This window comes from Melospiza melodia, chromosome 4 (assembly GCF_035770615.1).
Source record: "Melospiza melodia melodia isolate bMelMel2 chromosome 4, bMelMel2.pri, whole genome shotgun sequence".
Lineage (NCBI taxonomy): Eukaryota > Metazoa > Chordata > Aves > Passeriformes > Passerellidae > Melospiza > Melospiza melodia.
Genome location: NC_086197.1, coordinates 58,179,234 through 58,200,161, shown reverse-complemented (window position 1 = coordinate 58,200,161; position 20,928 = coordinate 58,179,234). Strand labels below are relative to the sequence as shown.

Sequence of the window (20,928 nt, the reverse complement as noted above, 5' to 3'; positions counted from 1 at the left end):
AGGTTGTCACAGCACAGCCCTGGTACCAGCTTTCATTTTGCTGACACGGTTCAGGTGATCTCTCACAAAAAAAAATATCTAGTTATCTATGCTTGCACTTTTAAAATATTAATTAGTAATGGAATAAAGAATATTACCTACACCATTAATATTACTTCCCCTCCCAATATTTTAGAAGAAATATTTGCCATAAGCCAGCTGTAATTTTAGCAGTCATTCTATAGCTGTATTTTACAGAGCTTAGTCTTCAAAGATACTCTGAATTTCATTTGAGAAAAAGGCAAATGAATATCATTTGACACAAACAGAAATGTAGTCAGGGTATGTTAAGCCAGAAGGACAGTACAAGCAACCAAAGAGTTGACATAGTTACACAGGCAAGAACTCAGTATTTAGCATACTGAATTACATTAGAAAAGTAAAAGATGCATGGTCATTCCTTGTATTTTAGAAAGGAGAAAGGGATCCCTCTAAAGACAGATGATCAGTGATAAAGATGTTAGGGCGAGAGTGATTAATTCCAGGCAATTATGTCTTAGAATAAGTAATTTTCAAAGCATCAAACACAGAAGAAAAAGCTAAATCAAAGCAATGAAGAAAATATTGAAGTAGATGCTACATTTGCTCACAGTTCTTTGCATATCTCAGTTTAAACGTAAAATGCTAAGAGATGGCACTTAACCCAGTTTCTCACTTACAGGCTAAACATACATCCTTGATTTTATGTATGATTTCCACTATTAAGAAATCCAACAATAATATGTCACTTACAATAGTGGCTGCATTTCATATCTTAGTGTAGATATGAGCTTATGTCTCTTTTAAGAGAAAACAAGCATTGGTCTACTGCTGTGTCACAGATTAGCTTACAGTCAAGGCATATTCCTCTACTGTTGAATATAAGCCTTACATGTTCTGTTTATTTGATATAAATATTCAAGAACTCAGAATCCATACTTTAGGTTTTAAGAGAAATTTAAATTAATACTTTTGTTTTATTTTAAAATAAAATTATTCTAAGAATTAAATCTTTGGCTGCTTTATGAACTGAACTGGATCAATCTCTCAGTTTTTCAGGTTTCCCTCTAGCGTTTTACTGCCAGGCTCCAAGGAAAACAAACCCAGAACAATTGTCATTAAACAGCACCTTCATTTCTCAATATCACAAACTGAAAGGCTTATATTGTTTGCCTACACAATGCTATACTATGCATACACAGAAACGCATGCAATAATTCTTTTTGCAAAATAATAATAATTCTCCTTGTATAGAAATAAATTAATATCTAGAAGCACAATCAGTCCCACAACTGCTCTGATCCAAAGATCATGGAACACCTTGTAGCTACCCCTAACAGAGGCAGCTGCCTCTGAAGAGCACAATGGCAACCATTCAGCAGACTTATGAGCAGCATCACATCTTTTCCTGCCACAGAAACTAACCAATCCACTTTCTTTCCTCACATTTTAGATAGACAAGGATGTGGCCTATATCAGATAAACCTTGATCAGCTTCCAAATGATGCAGGAGCAAGGAGAGAATTAATATCAGCCATAACGGAAGAACTTTTGTTCTTGGTTTGTTTTCATAGAAGGTTGAATTTGTGTGCTGGAAACTCTAGGAAAACATGACCATGAAGAAGCATACATGACCATGCAGAAGCTTAACTTAGAAGATTCATTCTCTGCATTAAGGTTATAGATATTCTAATTAAGGAAGTACTTAAGTTTTTTTTTCAATAGAAGTGATATTTGGCAAAGAATGTGCCATTTATTGCGTGAATTAATCCTGATTATTATGCCAATAATGCCAAATTAAATCAGTATGTTTCTATTCTTTAATCAAATCAGCATTACTTGTCTTGCTTGACTCAGTTTGCATGAAGAACATAACAAACATTGGATAACAAAATTAAATGCAAAATTTGGGACAAATAAGTCAAGTAGAGAAGACAGCAAGCAGTTTAAAATGGTACATTTCAATGTTATGGAATTTGAAGAAAGGTTTATATTAGACTGATCAATTATGAAGTGACTCAAATATTTCAAAAAAAAATGATGAATCCTTTGATTAAAAATATTTTTTAGAAACCAGCACTGCATCCAGAGATCATAAGAAATCTTGCTTAAACTGAAAGAAATGTCTCTATAACTAAATTAACACTGACAGCTGTTTCATAAGGGCATGTTTTCTTACTGATATTTCCCTGAAGAAAGCTCAGTTTCATGATAATGCAGCAAAAAACAGGTCAAAACTTGAAAGATGAGAATATTATACTGCAAGTTTTTAATGCAGGGTGAGATTAAATTTCCACCTGCAATTTTTATGTTCATTTAATCTTCCCTATAATAAATTACAGTACAAATGTCAGTGATTAGAGTACATTGCAATTTTCTTTTTAAAGATGCAAAAGGAGCTTCATGAACACAGCAACATTTTGAGTATCAATTTAAATTCCTTGGAGTGAATTTTTACCATCTGGGAAATGCTTCACACTTAACTTATTTTCAGTAACTCTTTGCAAAATACCAGGGCAGCACAGTTTTCACCAAATCTTTCTTTATCACAATTCTATAATTCCAATATGCTATCTAATTATATAAAAATATGCAGAATCACACTTGAACTGTAATTGGAAAAAAACTGCATTGGTTTTGCTTATTCAGGCTTTGAGCATCAAAAAGCTTTGGTAAATACTTCACTGGAAAGGTACATTTCTATTGATAACCACACTTTTCAAAAGAGTTTTCATGTTTACTGTGCATCTCTGGGTCCAGAAAGAGGATCAAAGTGACCAATAGATGGGATCAAAAGAGAATGCCCTTTAACTTCTATTTCCTTAACACTACACCCAATACCATTGAACAATGCAAACCTTTCAGATTTTCTATAAGCATCTCCCAGCCTATTATGTGTCCCCATAGAGGGTATTCCAAAGCTGTATACTATTTACTATTCTATTTACTGTTCACAGAAATTTCTGCACACAGAAGAGAATGTCACATTAATTTCTACATGTTTAACATGCTTATTCTCAATTTTAAGTTTTACATCGTCAACCAAATTCACCAATGTTTTATGTCAGCAGAAGCCCCCATGATGGATCATTTGAAGGAAATGTGTTTCTTCATTCCAACACAGGAAGGAATTGTGGGATTTGCACTAGATCTGGGAAGGTTGTGAACAGAATGGTGGCAAAATTAATAGCTTCAGAGATCCAATTTAGGAACTGAAAGTTCTAGAACTATTTCTAGCATGATTCACAGATCCTAGCCTTAGTGACAATGTGTCCTGCATTCACTTCATGTGAAATCTCCTTATAAACCATTCTAACACAAGCAGATACAATTGACTGAATGCCACAGCAGCAGAAATGGTGACACTAGAGCTTCATTGAGATGATCTTAAAATATTCAAAGGTTCAGAGTTATGCGGAAAATTGGTAAGAAAATGTTGCGAAAACCAGATAGTAATGGGACTATAGCTGTGATGGTCTGAACTAGTACTGAACTCTTTCTATGACTTTCTATTTATATAGTGCTCTGAATCTACACAGGGCCAGACTGTGTACTGCTCCTGATCTACTGTGGAAGTGTGAAAGCCTGCCACACGACCTTACACCAGCTAGCGAGACAGTTGTCCAAAAACCAGACAGAAACTCTTCTTGAACTGCATGATAAGGAATGGAGAGATAAACCAATCCTTTTTTTTTTTTTTCTGGCATGTTACATCTTACACATCTGAAGAAAAGAGGCAAAGAGGTAACAGTTCAAATTATTTTGCATGAATTTGTACTGCTAAGTAAAAGAAAAAAATAATAAAAATAACAATTTTTTCTAACACCTCCAGGCTTTTCTAATAAGAACTTATCCAAGGAGATTCAAGTTAAATTTATCACTGACATAACAAACAGTGGACAACAGTCCCACCTCTTTATTTCCCAGAGCAGGTTGTGCCCAGCTGAGACAGACTTCTTTGATGCACCTCCATCAGAAAAACTTTTGGCTCTGTGCCACTATTTAGCCCACAAAGTGGTCTGGATGTTAAATGTTCAACTTAGAATGCTAAATGCTCAACTTAAAGTTAGGAGTTACATATTATTCTATTACTAAAATAGATATTTTACTTGAGCAGAGATTAACTTCACATCTGAGGAAGCCACAGAGAACGAGTTATTTCATCTACAGGCAGAAATAATTTTGCTTCTGGCATCTACTTCAAAGCAATTTTTAGAATCTGAAACAGAAATAAGTGATGTACTGTGCTAAAATGTCCCAAATTGATTGCTAGCCTTAGAAAAACAGGAAGCATGCAGATTTAAATGCCTTTTTAGAGCACAGAATAATCCCAAGTCTTGTCAGTTAAGTGCACCAGTCCAATTCAGATCTGTTTTAAATCACTGTTCAGTTCTATCCTGTACATGTTCTACTTCAGAATTATAGACTTAGTCCAGAATGACATCCCACTGGTTTTGAACTAATGTATTTGCCTCCAGTGTTTTTAGATAGAAAAAGCTCTTCAACACCAGTAATTTTTAATGTGTTGGAGTCTGATTCCAATTGAAATCTGCTATACTGAGTAAGAAAATTTCCACTATTACCAATAAGCTTTGGATCAGGCCCGTAGAGAATTTTAGCTGATAATCAGCATTTTAAACACATTTTCATACCAAATTCCATATATTGTCAGTATCAAATATTTTATGACACTTTCTATAGATAACTATATAGGTATAGTTATGTATATCTATTAGTGTAGGTACCTTGCAGAACGTTGTATTTTGCCAAATACATTTGCACATTTTGGTCTAAATGGTGACTTCAAAGAATAATACAGCATATGTAACTACAGCATGTAATTAAAACTCCTTTATAAACAGTCTAATTTATTTTTCAGGTTATGAATGAATGAGTGATAACATGCAGAACAGTTTGCTATATCCATTAAAAAACAGGTACTTGAAAGTAGGATTTTAAAGTATAGATGAGAATTAGCAGTCAAACTGCTGACTATTATTTTCTCTTTCTTTTCTCTCTCTCAATTTTGACCTATCTATTAATTTCTTCTTCTTCTCTTTCTCATGGTTCTGACATTTCTAAGACAGAATACAAAATTTCTCACCAGATTTAGCATAATCATATTACGCTAAATTTTTAATCAGATTTAGCCTAATCATATTATAGACTTTTACCTAAGAGAAAAACTGGCCATACTGCCATATCTTCAGTTTGTTTTTAGTTCTCAGGATTCCAGGGGATGAGGGATATAAGGACTGCTAAGAATTACATTTCTTTTACAGGACAAATTATTTGCTTAGAAACCTTTTTCCTTTATTTTTTATCATCACTGCCATTATCCTTGGATTATCAGATTGAGGACTAAGAAAACTGAAAGCAGTGAAATGCAGTTAACATACTTTTTCTATTTTGTGTATTTTTTCCTAATACTACTTTAATGACAATATTTAGTAAACAATTCTTCAATCTTAATTTGCTTACAGATACGATTGCTAATTGTACAAGATTTGCGGTCTACGGTGCTGAGGCAGAATTTAATTATGCAGAGTGATGGGTGGGTTTTTTATTTGTTCCAGACCATTTTAACTCAGTATCAATATCTGAACATGAGGTTTGGAAGTGCGAATGCCCTTACTGGTTGTGACACAGAAGAACGAAACAGGAGGAGAGTGCATATCCAGTAACCAAGCTTGGTTTCCAAGTGCTGAGAAGAGTGCAAAGAGCTCCCATAAAAAGAAATAAAGCTCTCATAAGGAAAACACAATATGATATCTAATTACAATGACAAGTTTAGAACTTATTTGAGGCATAATAATCTATGACCATTTAAATCCCAAATGGTGAAGAAAGGCAACAACTATATGACACTTTCTAAAGCAATTGTGCTGATTATTTATGCAGCTGATGTAAGTGCTTAAGGCAATTCAATATTATCCCTGGAGTAATAGGAGGCAGAGTAGTTTAGACCAAAATATATGACATTATTAATCTCAAACAGTGCAATTTAAAAATCTAAAATATTGAAGTATACATTAAGAGTGTTTACTTCATCAGGATTCCAGGTAAATACCATCATGAGATATTCTTGCTTCGATGTTGTGTGTACCTCATTTTGTGATAGTGGTTTGCTTTCACTGACTGAGAAAAAATGTTTCCCCATGGCTACTGTTGCTATAGGTGATGTTTCAATTGCTGCTTTACTGTGGAAGAATGTTCTTGAGAGAAGGAATATATCAGTTCAGAATTTTCTGAAATCCTAAAATTATCATGTGTGATTATTTCCTGAAATAATCATTAAGACACATTATGACACTTGATTGGAATTTGAAATAGGTCTGTTCCAAAATTTTTCTACAAAATTAAATGAGGCACTTAGTACCTCACTACTGCTTGCCTTATCTTTAATTGAGATTAGTGTTGTTTCCGTTTTCCCCATCATTTTCAACATGTAGCTGTATGATAAAAGACAACACATCACTCAGGCATCTTGTAGCACCTTATCAAGAGTTTAAGAGTTCAATGCTAAGAGTTTACTCTTAGCATTCCCACATGGATGCTAACCAACAGTGTTCCATCTCTACTGCACTGAAGACAAATTCAGCATTTGCCATACAGTAAAAGCATGAAGACACAGCAGATGGGGGCTGGCTGCTTGTTAAACCATCAAAGCACAGCTGCCTAAATTCTCTCAGAAACTCTTAAGTGATACACAGTCCAAGGAGAACTTCTCCTGACAACAGTAGACACCTCACGTAGACAGATACGGGCTGTCAGTGCCACTGGCATTACACCATTGAGGGGTTTTCTGCCTATACTAGAGTATGAAATTTGGATATTTTACAATATGACAAAGAAAACAGTGATGAACATTTATTATTCTGTGTTCATGATATAACACTACCTCCTAAGTCACAAAAAACTTGGGGGAGAATAGCTCATGCAGTACCTGCTGCTCTGAGAAATGTCTGTTTTTAGCTTTGAGAAAAGTGCCTGGTAATACAGGGAAAAACAGTCTTCCCTGTTCCCTGAACTTGTATTTTCAGCACTGTTTTTCTTCTTTATGTTGTTACTCTATTTTTTTTTCAGTGTCTCATTTGTCTTGCCTATGAAGATGACACAGAATACCTTTCCAGAGGAGGAGGGAGGGGAAGGCAATTTTGAGTATCATCTCACTTTATCTGAGGGATATGAACTAGATAGCAAGCAGGTAGGGGTTATTCTAATTGCTTGGATAGACAGCAAGCGATTCAAATAATTGAATATTTATGGTTTTAACATCTAAATCCTGGAATTGTTCCCAGAAAAGAACAGCAAAACAATAAGCTTGGTTATACAAAACCTGTATCTCATAGTTAGGCTTTCTGATGGTAAAAGGGACAATTACAGCTTTTTCCACAGTTGAAACATTCAGAATCTCTCATTTCTCATTGTTTTCATTCATCTAAATTTTTTTCATGGTTAATAGGAGCTCATTTGTGCTGAAGGCTTACAGGTGCATCTTCATTAGTGTTTTACTTTGGCTGGGAAATCTCTCCACAGTTCCTATTTATGGTGGTTTTGTTCACATCCTGAAGCAATCTTGAAGTCCCTTCCTTCTGGGTAAAATTAAGTGGGAATGTGAGCTCAAATGTGACTGCTATACCTTTGTTGACTTTTACTTGATTTACATGATCTGTTCTTCCATCATTTTTAAGGTGCCACTAGACTTTCAAAGCCAATATTTTAAGATCCAACAAGGATCTATAAGATTCACAGGGTTCATTTGATGGATATTTGGTTTTTACTTTTGTCTTAGTAACAGCAACATTAAACTGCCTCTTAGAAGACTGCTGTGTAGACAAAAGTTTTTTCTAAATTCAACCCATTTATCAGAAACGAAAGTCCCCAGTGACAACCTTATAGTCCTACTCTGGGAAATACCAAATTAGAAATAAAAAAAGTAAATTAACTTTTAATAATTTGTTACTGAATTCTTTCTATTAAACATTTAATTCAACTATAGTATTTGCTTATAGTATTCTATGGAATCCAATGAAAACTAAAACTGAATAAACCTACACCTACCTTTCTCCTAATTAAAATTCATGTAAGCTGAACATAGCAGCATCACAGAGTCACAGAATACGCTGGGTTGGAAGGGAACCACAAGGGTCATTGAGTGCAACTCGTGGCCCTGCACAGCACCATCCCCGGGAGTCACTCCCTGTGCTTGAGGGCACTGTCCAGACACTCCCTGAGCTCTGCCAGGCTGGTGCTGTGGCCACTGCCCTGGGGAGCTGTTCCAGTGCCCAAACACCCTCTGGGTGAAGAATCCATTTCTGATACCCAACCTAAACCTCCCTGGACACAACTTCAGGCCATTCCCTCAGGTCCTGTCACTGCTCACCACAGAGAAGTAACATTACAGCTCTCAAGCATGCCTACAGATATTTATATATATATATATATATATATATGTATGTGTGTGTGTGTGTGTCTATGTGTCTGATATCTTGATACTTTGATAAATTAAAATAGGCTTGGGGAGCATCATATTTGAAGAAAAACTTAAATTTAGATTTTAAAAAGCAAGCATGCTGGTCCCCAGAGACATATTTAAACTAAACTAGATTTTTAATTAAAGTTGTACTAAAATGGTATGGTGAAATTATTTTTTGCATGTCTTTGTGTTTTCACATATGGATTGAGGTTTTGTGTGGAGATTTTTATTTCCTGACAAATAAACATCTTGCAAACAACTGCACAAGGACATACTTCTCTCTACAGCCACTTAGAGCCCGACTTGTGCCAGAAACATGGATCTCATCATCAAAGCTACAATCTACATGATATTTTAAAGAGAGATTGCAGATGATATTACATTGATCATCAGAAGTGTGACCCAAACTCCTTGGCCTTGGTGTGTGGTGTCTCTATTGTTGACAGAATGGATTCTGGGAGGAAAAATTATAGAGAATCTTGCCATTCCATGAGATATGTCTGGAGGCACCAATTCTTAAATATTTTCTTTAAAAATAAAAATCCATAGGAGACAATTAATATTATTCCTTGTGAGCTGTACAAGTTTGATCCAGAGTCCTTTTTTAAGAGGGCACTTCAGCATGATTTAAATATTAAGAAAACATATATAATACTACTACAGAGTAAGTCTTCAACGCTTTCATCCTTGTAAATACATAAACAATAAATAGCTGCTAATGAGATCTACAAAACACCAACAAAAGTGAAAATAAGACTTTCCTTCTAAATGATTTAGCAAAGGTCTTCCTTTGATATAAGAAAAATATGCATAACTAGGGAAAAAAAGTAAAGATATCAGTTCATTTGGTCAGAGAGTGCTGCTAATAACACCAAGGTCATGGCTTCAATCCCTGTATGGGCCATGCATTTAAGAGTTGGACTTTATGACTTCTGAGAGTCCCTTCCAGCTCAGAATATTCTGTGATTAGAATATTATTCTATGTCTCAGGAATTAAGAATCTTAGTTTTATGAACAGTGCTGTTGAAATAAAGAAAATTGGTATCAGATGGTGTCACAATTTGCTGGGTACAAGTGACACAGAGGAAAGCTCTAGAACATGAATAGTGGACCCACTTTTTAGCCTTCTGAGTTTTGAAAGTATTATTGAAACAAAAGAGGGAATTCCCTCATGGTGATTAGATAGTTAGTTAAGTGTGTAACTCCTTGCAAAATTCCTTGTGGGAACAAAATCTGCATTTGGGTTGCATGGAGAATGGATCCATCCATAGACATACATCTAGTAAGGTTACATAACACACAGGTAACACCCAGGAGGTGCTTGGGCTTAGGAGGACCTTGGGCTGCAAACACTCAAAGGCTGTAACACTCTGAAGAGGTCTATGCCACTGTTCTGCAATTACACATTTCCCAAAGGCATTTGTAATCAGTCAAATAGGGCACAGGGTAGATAAAACTACTCTTACTGAGACCCACCACATTATTGTCTGTCCTTCTGTTTTTAGTAAACTTATGAGAACTTACTTATTTGGGTATCTGACAGTTCTGACATATTTTCAGAGTACAGCTGTGTATGTTCCCCAGACATGGCCATGTGAATTTTTCTTCTTCAAATGAACGAGTCCAAGCTCCCAGTGAACCCTCTGCATAGCTCTAAGAAGATAATGAATCTCTCACTATGTAAAAATTAGAAATGTAAAAAATTCCTTTCTATTTATTCAACTTTAGCACTAGAGCTACATTACTATTATAAATATGAACTGAAAAGTCATATACACACCTTGTATGATCAAGTGCTAAATTAGGTGTAATATATAGTGTTTCTGTAGATTTTCAAAGAAATGTTGAGAGTTTCAATTTTATTATATACTGAATTTGTACAATCAATCATTTCAACCAAAAGGTAGAAATGCTCCTGAAAGCAAGGAGTGTTTTAAATTTTTTTAAACCTGCCATTATTTTTTAAATTTCTAATTACAAATCAAACTAGCCACCGTATAAAAGTTACTCAATATAGCAAGAATCAGATGCAAATTATTTAATCTTGTTTTACAGTAAGATCTACTCAGTCATTCTGAAACCATTCATGCAATTGTCTCAGATTTGTTGACCAAATCCTGCTGAAAAAAGGTTTTTCAAGGCTGGAATCAAAATTCTGAACTCTTAGCATCATATCCATTTTAGGAAAAATGACAGTGGCTATTCCAGAACGAGGGAGACTGGTGTTCAGTTTTCATCCTTCACTAAACAGCATCAAAGTTTAATTTTCCACAAGAACACTATCATCAGCAATGTACTCTGATATTTGTCATGTTTACATTGTTCAACTAAAGCTGTTTATAAAATGCATAATAAATTAACTAATGAGGAAGATTGACTCTACTCTAGTTTTTGGACATCTACCAAGGGTAAAGAAGGCTTGTTTTCCCACCCCCATTTTTTCATACAGCTTGCAATGACATAAAGAGAGAAGATTGTTACATCAAATGATACTAGCATTACAACAGGAGAGCAAGGATCAGAAACAAAAAAAGAAATCTAGTGAGTTGTGTGCAAGGAAGAGAAACAAGAATTGTCCTTAATTCCAGAATGGCCTTGGGAGAAAAAAAATTTTTTTGTTACTGACTACTGTGTTATACAGAGAGCTTTTTGTTTTTCTTAAAACTGGACACCACTAATTATACCCAGAGGACTGAAATTTCTTAAAAAAACCAGGCACATTTTGCTATTTCCTTCAGTTCTAATCATCTCACATATGGCTTGGAAATACAGCTGGTGAGTAGAAAGCTTTCTAAAAGATGCAGAGAAGCAGAAAAGCTATTAAATATGAATAAGAGGACATGACACAGGAAAAGAAAAACAGATTGAAATGTAAGATAGAATATCCTAAATAACGTTACAATCAGTTTAACTGCATTCACGGGGTAAAAGAAAACTGTACCACAAACAATATTGTGAGGAATTGAAGACTGAGATATCCTAGGGCTCTTTGTTCACTGCCTTCACCTCACAATGGCAATTGCTCTGACTGATGAAGTGAAGAAGTTTTCAAGAGCATCCGTCCACAGCTTGGCCAATCTTATTTACAAAACATCCAATGAAAAGATAAGGGAACAATACACGGCATGGTGACAGCCTAAAGACTAAACCAATCTGTCTCTGCAAATGGTCCTATTACAAGTTAAAGAGTTATTTTGCTTCTGGCTCAGTAAAAAAAACCCAAACCAAAACAGCAAAGCAAAGAGCTGACTAAGATGACAATCAGATAAATATGAGTATTGTCCATAGTTACTCTGCTTCTAGAGATGGCTAAGAAGCGTAAATGACACATTACAGAAAATATTTCTTCTTTTGACCTTACATGTCAGGATAGTTATTACACCTGGGAAAAGCTATATTAAATGTAGATAAATAACGTTTTTAATTACATTGCTTCTAACAGCTGCACTCATAACCTCAAAAGAAGGTTCCCCAAAAGAAGGTCCCTAGACAGTCCTTATTGACTTAATATAGTAGTATCTGTTGCTCCTTCAGGGAATCATTTTATGGTTTGATGAAGCACTTATTTATCTGTGCTGACACCTCTCAAGAAAGGGAAAGTATGCAACTAAATGAAGTGTAAAAGGTTTTAATAGTTGCAGATAGACACGTATACAAGCACGCATACATTGCAGTAAGCTTTACATTATGCTTATTTCAGAGGCAAAAAAGGATTCAGAGAAATAGCTACCTCCTGGACCTGATAGCAGTGTAACACACTCCTAAGGATCCTGAGGGAAATTTTCCCCAGTTTTAGGAGAGTATCTAAAATTTTCCTCTCCAGCAGCATCACAGCATTGCTCCATCTCCCACCTTCCTCCTTCCAGACTGAGGCTTAAGAACACAGGTTTTCAAAATTAGTAAAAATACCTTAGTATTTTTACTAAGGTAATACTTACCTAAGTATCAGAACAGATTTTTTCACCCCCCTATATTGTAAACAATAGCTAACTGGCTTTATTCAGCGTAAGCAAATAATGTGAGTGAAAAGAGCAAATCCTGTGAAGAATAGCCATTTGAATAAAAGACAGGCAGGCACATGGCTCAACACATGCCTTTCCACATGTGGTCAGATGGTTCAGAATTTGATGTGAAAAGAGATAAGCTGTTCATGTCATTCCTTGTTTGATTAACACATCCACTGCTATTTCTGACAACAGAGATTCAAGACCCATCTGCAGTTTTATTCCCTCAATATGCTTGCTACAAATTGTTTTATTTTCATATTACTTTACCATTTTTTAGCAATCTGAACGTCCACATATTGAGTGACATGAGACAGTATGTTTGGAGAGCAGGTTCACATGAGCAACTAAGAGGGTTTAGCCCAGATAATTCCTTTAAGCCTGAGAAAAAACTGAATGACAACACTGCAGAAGCATTACTGAAGGACTGTCATGAACTTTAAATTGGAATAATACAGTTAATTCCAAGGAGATTACCTTTAAGTTCAGGTGGCATGAGATTCAGGGGCATATTGTATCTAATGTTTCACGAAGGCACTAGCAAAAATTTTCCAATTTCTTGGAAAAAGGTATACTGTTTTTGACTGGAACAACAGGAATTGGTTTCATCCACAGCTTTCCAGGTATTGGCTCAGAAGACCTTTCTGCCACTAGATTTTCTGGTGTGTTGAAATATTCATAACACTGAGATATAACTACAATGAGCTGCATGAAATTAATTTCTTTGAAACTGGACTGTGCAAAGACAATAGTAGTCAACAAAGAGAAGTTTATAATAATAATCAATCCTACATTTCCCTGTCCCTGTGGGACAGACTGCGTCTCGCCTTGGATAACTCTGCAAAGGCTGAAATTAGAAGCAGCAAAAAGAAGGGCAAGAGAAGGAGACCTCAACATGCTACATCTGCTGGACAAGTTAATTAGAACAAAATATAAACTGTATGAGACAGTAGAGAGTATGATCCCCAGTAGCAATTCCTGGAATAGCTCTACTATGTCTTACTAATTGCATTCAGTTGAATGTAGCTATAAACTATAGGGAAAAACAATTTTTGCAGATGAAAAGGTTCAAATTAACCTGTTTTGAAGAATGCCCTGGCAGAATTTGTTGCATTGTAATCAAGAAGATGATGATAAAAATTAAAAACCAGATAAAAGAGGGCCTTAATTTGACTTTCAAAGCCATTTAATCTGGAAAAGAGTTTTCAATCAATGACAAGTTAGTACAGACTGGTAATACCATTTTTTTTAGATATTATCTCCCGGATGTAGAGGTGTCTGGATAAAGGAGGTTGGAAAGCTTTATCTACCAAAATTTTTTGAGTATTCTTATTTCATTACAAGCCAATATTTTCCCCTTTATCTGTCACTTGAAAACCATGTGTTCTTTTACTCATTAGTGAGGCTTTGTTAACAAAGACTGTGTACCATGAGCTTGCATACAGCATACCCAAAAAAAGCACTGGTAATAAAAGTTACTTTCTTCTTCTTCTTCTTGGTATTTCTTTCACTTTCTATTTCACTTCTAGTCATTCCAAAACTTTTTATAATTGAAAAAGGAAGGCTTGAAGAGTCTACATAGACATCAGAGTTTGATCTTTTCATATCAGCTCTTAATAAATGAGATACATGAATGAGAAAGTAATGCTGACAAATACGTGACCTACTTCGAAGAGCAGCTTTGCTATTGTCACCTAAAGAAACATTCCTACATGAGAATAAATTCTGACTGCATAAAGGAATGCAACATAGCCAAGAATTTTAGGCCTGATCTCTGAAAGAAGTTTCTAATTGTAATAGGCTGTAGTTCTCGATTCTCTCAAAAGAAAAAGACAAAACTACAAGTTTTGAGCATTTGGAGCTGCTTTTTCTTCTGAAATAGGGCCTGTGATACAAAACAATTTCATCAGATATGTACTGTAAAGAAAGATCTGAAGACAATTATAGAAGGAACGGAAGGTGTGACTCAAATATCATTTTTTCAAAAGTAAAAGAAAAAAACTGTAGTCTACACATTGAAGATTAAATTCTTGAATTGTTCATTCCAGGCTGGTTTAAGGAAAAATGTAGCCTTCTTAGATGTATTTAATGTCTCTCACAATTAAAGAACATGGCTTATAAAAGCAGTAACAGCTACTTTAAGGTCCCCTCCAGTGGAGACAGCCTTTCTAACTAAGAGATAAACTCAGTAAATACTTCTCAGTACCACAACAAGATGAGAAAAAACTGTATCCTAGTTTACAATGAATGGCATACTGAATTTATTGAAAATGTACAGATTTTCATGAGCTGAAAATAAAGATTGTAATGAGATTACCTTCAGACATCTGCTGGCATTTTTGCTGCATACATGAATCTGAGTACAAACATATTTTGTGAGCTGAAACAGAACAAGAACCTCTGCAGAACTGTCGTTTTAATTTCATGGCTCAATTATACTTGGGACAAGAAGACATAATGTAATTATATGGGTTAGAGAAAGATCCATTATTTTGACTGATCAAGTGAAAATGAAAAAGAAAATCATCCAGACTGGCAGTTTCAATTGCAAGCGTTGATTGTGCCAAGTCAATGTTACCAAAAGGCCACAATTTTGTTGCCTTCCATCTTTAAGATTTACAGTTTCAAGAGAACTTGAGGGACAGAAAACAAGGCAAGAGATCTCTTAGGCAGGCATTTCCCTGAAAGCCCAGGCTGCCCTCTCCTGGAATGAATAATTTTGCACATCTGTGGTCTTAGTTCACGGTCAAAGTAACATGAGGAACAAACATCTCACAAACAACAATCACCCAATTGTCAGGTGTTTAATTTTTCATGTGTGTTATCTTACAGAACATCTATTAAATACCTGTAGTCAGATGATGAAAAAAACCACATGCATCTTGCTGGGACAGAGTTGCCTACAGAAATGACTCCTTGTGCAATGAAGTGGTCTCACTTTTAGTACAGTAACTTATTATATTATGTATGATTATATTAGTATGGTATTACTCCAATGCACTGGTGTCCAGTTTGAGGTGAAATGCAATGCTGTGAAAGCATGACCATTCACTTGGAATTCAAGAATGCCTCTCTGATGTCAATGATCTAGCACCAGACAAAGCCCTGAAAAGAGGTCACGCCAACGCTGCATTCACATGGCCTGCCCTACACAAATATTGCCAACTTGTTGCAGGTTCTTCCACCAGTTAAAGTCCAAAACAAAGGACAGAACCTTTATTCTTCCATCAGGCAACCTGATATTAAGGTATCTGCTGCCATCCATGCATGCAACATACCTGGTTTGTCTACTCTACTACCTGATGCCAAAGCTGAAGCACATATTTACCATTGTATGTGGCCTGTTCTCTGGATAACTAAGCAGAAATGTTGACATATACCATCATTCAGATAATATGTCTCAGATATTAAATATATCTGTGAAAGTGTTCCATGTTTCTCTATTTGATAAAAATACACTTCTTAAAAATCAGGACCTCTGTTTCAATTAGGTGATGTAGAGGATTAGCAAACACCAAGAATAAAACTGTGATTCCCAAACACAAAAAGGAACCATCAACAACAGGTTGATTCCTTGGTAGCAGACTATCAAAGGTAGTCTAGACCACCTCAGGTAAAGGTAAATTTTTCAGAATAATTATTTTTTGTATTCATCTCTTACTTTTATCTGAATTATAATGAATCATTGCAAAAGAAGAAAACATGAAAAGCACTGTAATTGAGTAGGGAAATACTTATGCCTTATTTAGATGGAAGTTTCTGATTTAGACATCCTGTAAAAAGCATTTAAATTGTTTCACTCAAATGCACACAAATCTTCAATTAAACTAACCAGTATTTTAAGATGCAGACTTTCCACGAATTTTCAGAAGGTTATATTTAGATAATATGATGAGTTGTATCTGTTGTCACTGTAGATCATGAAAAGAAACAAGGGACCTTTCAGTGAAACAACAGCTATCTAAAGCAGAGAAAAGCTGTAGCAGAACACAGAACAATGTTTCTGCTGCTCCTTCCTGACCATTATTATTCCAGGTTCAGCTTTTAACATTTTAGATAAGAGACAAGCCTTAAAGACTTTTCCAAGAGAGACAATATTGATCTGTTCCTTTCAGATTTTATTCTCTTTCCACATTAGTACTTCTTGTTTCTTGCAGAGTTACCATGCATCATCTATTAGTAAGGAATCAAAATGAACTAAATGATCAAAATAAAGTGTGGGTTTTTTCATTCAGAGTAATATTGTGTCTAATACAGGATCCTGTACATTACTTAAATAATTCCAGGACATCAGCTGAAAATGAAGGGCAGAATTGTAATTTTAATTGTAATTATTTCATTTACTAATGGCAAATTAAGGATTATTGATGGTAAAATGTACTATTGAAAAGCTTGTTGAAGATGCCCTGAATTTCAGTCATTTTGCCTGTTATTTTTTATTAGCTTTCTGGGCAGAGATAAAAGGAAATTCAGTTTTCACTCAATCCATAAATCAAATCATCCACAAATTAGAAGCATAAAATTCTAAGGAGCACGACCTTATAGATCCAACCTCATAAAATTAAATGCAGTAGTTGGAAGTTACTGAATGTAGTCCATTGTAGATTCAACCAAAGAAGATAAGAGTCAAGCGAATCCAGATACTGTGAAGAACTTTAACAGAATTGTGCAACAGCAGAAATCTGGAGAAGTGAATTATCTAATGCCAGTGAATGTTCTTTCTGGTTTTTTATCTTTGCTTTTAAACATCAAGAAATATTTAGTATAATTCAACTACCCAGAATAAAATTGTGATTGCTGAAAAGAATTTACAGTAGAAAAAAACCCAGTAACAACAGAAAACAACCAAAACATTAAAGAATCAAATGACCCCAGACCCAGGAATAAAAGATACCATTCAAATTGCTTCCAGTTAAGTTGAAAAATATTTTCTATATCCTTTATATAAGCACCTTCTTTTAGTTTCAGTGATGACACATATATTATCTTTGTTTATATTATAATCCAAAAACCAATATGAATAATCTCTGATCATTTTAACTCTCTCTTCATCAAAGAAGATAGGATTTCTCAGTCTTATTTCACAATAGTTTCCTAAACTTATAGTTTTCTATTGATCTAGCTGTGAAACTATTTTTTTAAACTCTACCAACTAGGAATGAAGAGGATTCATTTCATTTCAAGACCAATGCTACAAAAACCAATTGAAAAGTTTGCACTGAATTGTAACATTTTTGTTATTTTTATTTTACAGTAATCTACTCCTATTTATATTTTAAATACAATACCCTTTTAAACTTGATTTGCAGATCCCATAAATTAGCTACCAAAGACATTTCTTTCATATCAGCTTTCCTGAGTACTATACCCTTCTGCCACAAATTTAGCTTAAATAAAGAAACTTTTATGTGCAATTTGAAAGGACAAAGATAAATGCTTGTTTTGTTGACAATTTCCCATTCTTGAAGCTTTGATCTGTGAAAAAGGAAATACTTTAATCCTTTTTTACAGCATTTTCATTATGTAAATCTCTGTTTACAGATAAAAACTTCCTCTTTCCATCACTCCATTCAACTCTTATCGTCAGAGGAAATACACTGAAGTTTTACTTTAATGAATCCCATCACTATTGAAGAAACAATCACAGCTTTCTTAGAAATCTTCTCTTCCTCATCTTTACTGGTGGTTACATAATGATTTCTAATTACATTTTTTCAACTTAAAATTCTTATTGGAGTATATTGACGACACCATGATGAAAGTAGATGCATGAATCATCATCATTTCAAAAACTAAAATGCCTAAATTCTAAGCAAGTCTGGTAATTAAAGGTTTCTTATTCAAAATATAATATTCAGGAAAAAAAGTATCCCTCATAATACTGGTCATATAATTATCAGAACTCTTTGTAGAGTAGTAAGAAAAAAAAAAAATCAGGAATAATTCTGTGTTAAAAAAAAAATCAGGAATAATTTATGATAAATGTATTTTTCCAGGAAAGTCAACAGCAATTAAAAGTCAAACCCAAGGACCTAAACTTTTATAAAGCTTTGTTGACAGACAAAGTAAGCTTTTTTTCTATACCTGTAAGTTCTTTCTCTTCAAGACTGTATTCCAGAGATCCAAAGGAATAATTAGCCGGACTGATTGCAGGAGTAGAAATAAAACTTGCACAGCCAATGGTTGGGTTAATTTCAAAATAATTGTGGCCGTGATTCATTCGGTGAAATTCCAGAGAAGATACTATGGATGTACGTTGCTTTGGCTACAAGAAAAATAGAAGGTTGCCATTAAAAATACAGACTTTTTATACAGTTTTCATCACTTGACATTTAATAAACCTATTTTTCTTTGGTTTTACTTTTTTTATTTGGCTCAAAGGCTATAGTAGTAAAAATCATTTAATATGACAAGCCTATGTGTAGAGTTAATTTCCTTCTAAAATCTGGATTAATCTTTATTAGAAAAAATGCATGTCTTCACTCTAATCAATTTAATTCAACATAAAATAGGCCTTTACAGCCTTGCATATAATAATTTCAACCATCTTTTGATAAGAAAGGGAGCTCTTCACCAGCTGCATTGCTGGGCACATCTTGCAAAACAATTAGACCGCTGATGCCTGTATAATGAAGTTTACTAAATAATATCAAGTGCCCATCACTCGAAAGCCACCCTCTGCTGTTTATTCCATTTATGAATGTGCCTCAAATATTCAAAGACTAAAGGGTCTGGAAGCATAAGGGAAAAGTGTTAGCTTGAAATACATGAAATATATTTCATACATGAAATTCAAACTGTCTGTATGAGCTTTCATGCAACAGCTAAACAAATTGGCACCACTTTATTTCAAATATTTACTTTCAAAGGAAACCTCTGAGGAGACCCCATTTAATGGCTGTGCTTTGGATTGCAGAGCAGTTTTAAAGCATGAGAAACTAATTTCTTTTGGGTGGATCTACATCATCAGGTGTAGAAATTAAACGTATATAATGTGTTCATCAGGTCTGCAACAACTTTTTCACTACATGGACTTTTTCCCATTGCACTGCACTACATACTAATACAGGCATAACCTTAGTGGTCAATATCACAGCTTTTAAGCCACAGACCACTGCTGGTTTGCAATGCCATGCTAAACAGTCTGTTGTACCACTTATCTGGTTCTATATCCACAGTACCCTAACCCCAGAATGCTCCTTGCTGCCTCAAGATCGATGACCTGAAACATCAAACACCTTCGAAATAGAGGAGGCCCTGCATTCACTTTTATAGCTGTCTGTATATTTCACAATAGAGAAAAACATCTCAGGAAATTCTGCCTTGGAAAACCAAACCTGGACAAAAATAAGAAAAAGAGAATAAAAGATGCGTCATCTCTTCTTGTTATAGCATGTCAGGCTTAACATGTCAGAATATTTGTAAGGGTCAAAAATTTGTTCCTTATTAGTGTCATGAGCTAATTATTACCTTTGGCAACATAAGATCCTCATTGGACCACAAAGGTATTCACCATCCCTTATCTGTTAAATCTATCAATATTCCAGTGGAGGGATTTTCAAATTTGTTTTTGGTCAATTTAATTTTTAGGTTACAAGTCCTGCAATGCTTGTGTTATAAATGCTGAACCAGGCTGTTTTCACTAAAAAGTCACCCTTCATACTGGCATGAGAGAGACAAATTCAATAGAATTAGATCTGTATAATGTTGATTATTTCTTCAAGTTTTATTAGAGATCATATGAATTAACTGTGTCATGTTAAAACTGAGAAAAAAAGAGAAATTTTGGTAAGCATCTGGAACTCATCTATGGTCCATTTAGTGGACTTACTTTCTTTAATTATTAAAACCAGTTTCTGCTTTGAAAGCCTGACTCCTAGCTCTAGTAATTTCATGGGAGAGTTAAATGAACAGGGACAGACTCCAACATCAAACAGTGTGGTTGGAAGTCATTGTTTGGGATCTGAGCCAAAATAACTCTCAGATCAGACCAAAAACATTCATCTGTATTAATTAAATCTAAATGGCATGCTTTTGCTAGACAACAGACTCATGAATGACCTAATTATTTCTAAAACTGAAAACAATCTCTGGTCATCTAGAAGTACATTTCTGGCCCTTTCCCAGCAATGGTGGCTTTGCAGATCTGCAAACTCCGGTGCTGAAAAGGGGATACTTCTCTTAACATGAGGTGTGGTGTCTGGTTATTCTTGAGCCAAGACAGTTCCTGATTAAACGTGCAGCTGGAATGGTCCATCTTTGTCTCCCAAAGCAGCACCAAAGGCAACTGCCCTGGCCTTTGTCTAGTCAGCCCTCCAGCCACTGTTCTGTTTGTGTGTCCCTTTCTTAGAGGCAGAATAGCAGTATCTGATACACCATTTGGCCTTTCACCACCTTATTTTGGACTTGGGCATTATTATTACTGAT

The 20,928-nt window shown here is 34.9% G+C and overlaps 1 protein-coding gene across 9 annotated transcripts in view; it reads right to left on the bottom strand.

Moving 5' to 3' along the window:
• The window catches only part of ANKS1B (ankyrin repeat and sterile alpha motif domain containing 1B), a 407,265-nt gene that overhangs the window by 235,379 nt on the left and 150,958 nt on the right, over positions 1-20,928 (bottom strand). For all 9 annotated transcript variants that reach the window (XM_063154820.1, XM_063154817.1, XM_063154828.1 and 6 more), the window contains exon 12: positions 18,586-18,766. In XM_063154820.1, the coding sequence (XP_063010890.1) occupies positions 18,586-18,766 (181 nt within the window). The remainder of the gene's footprint in view (positions 1-18,585; positions 18,767-20,928) is intronic.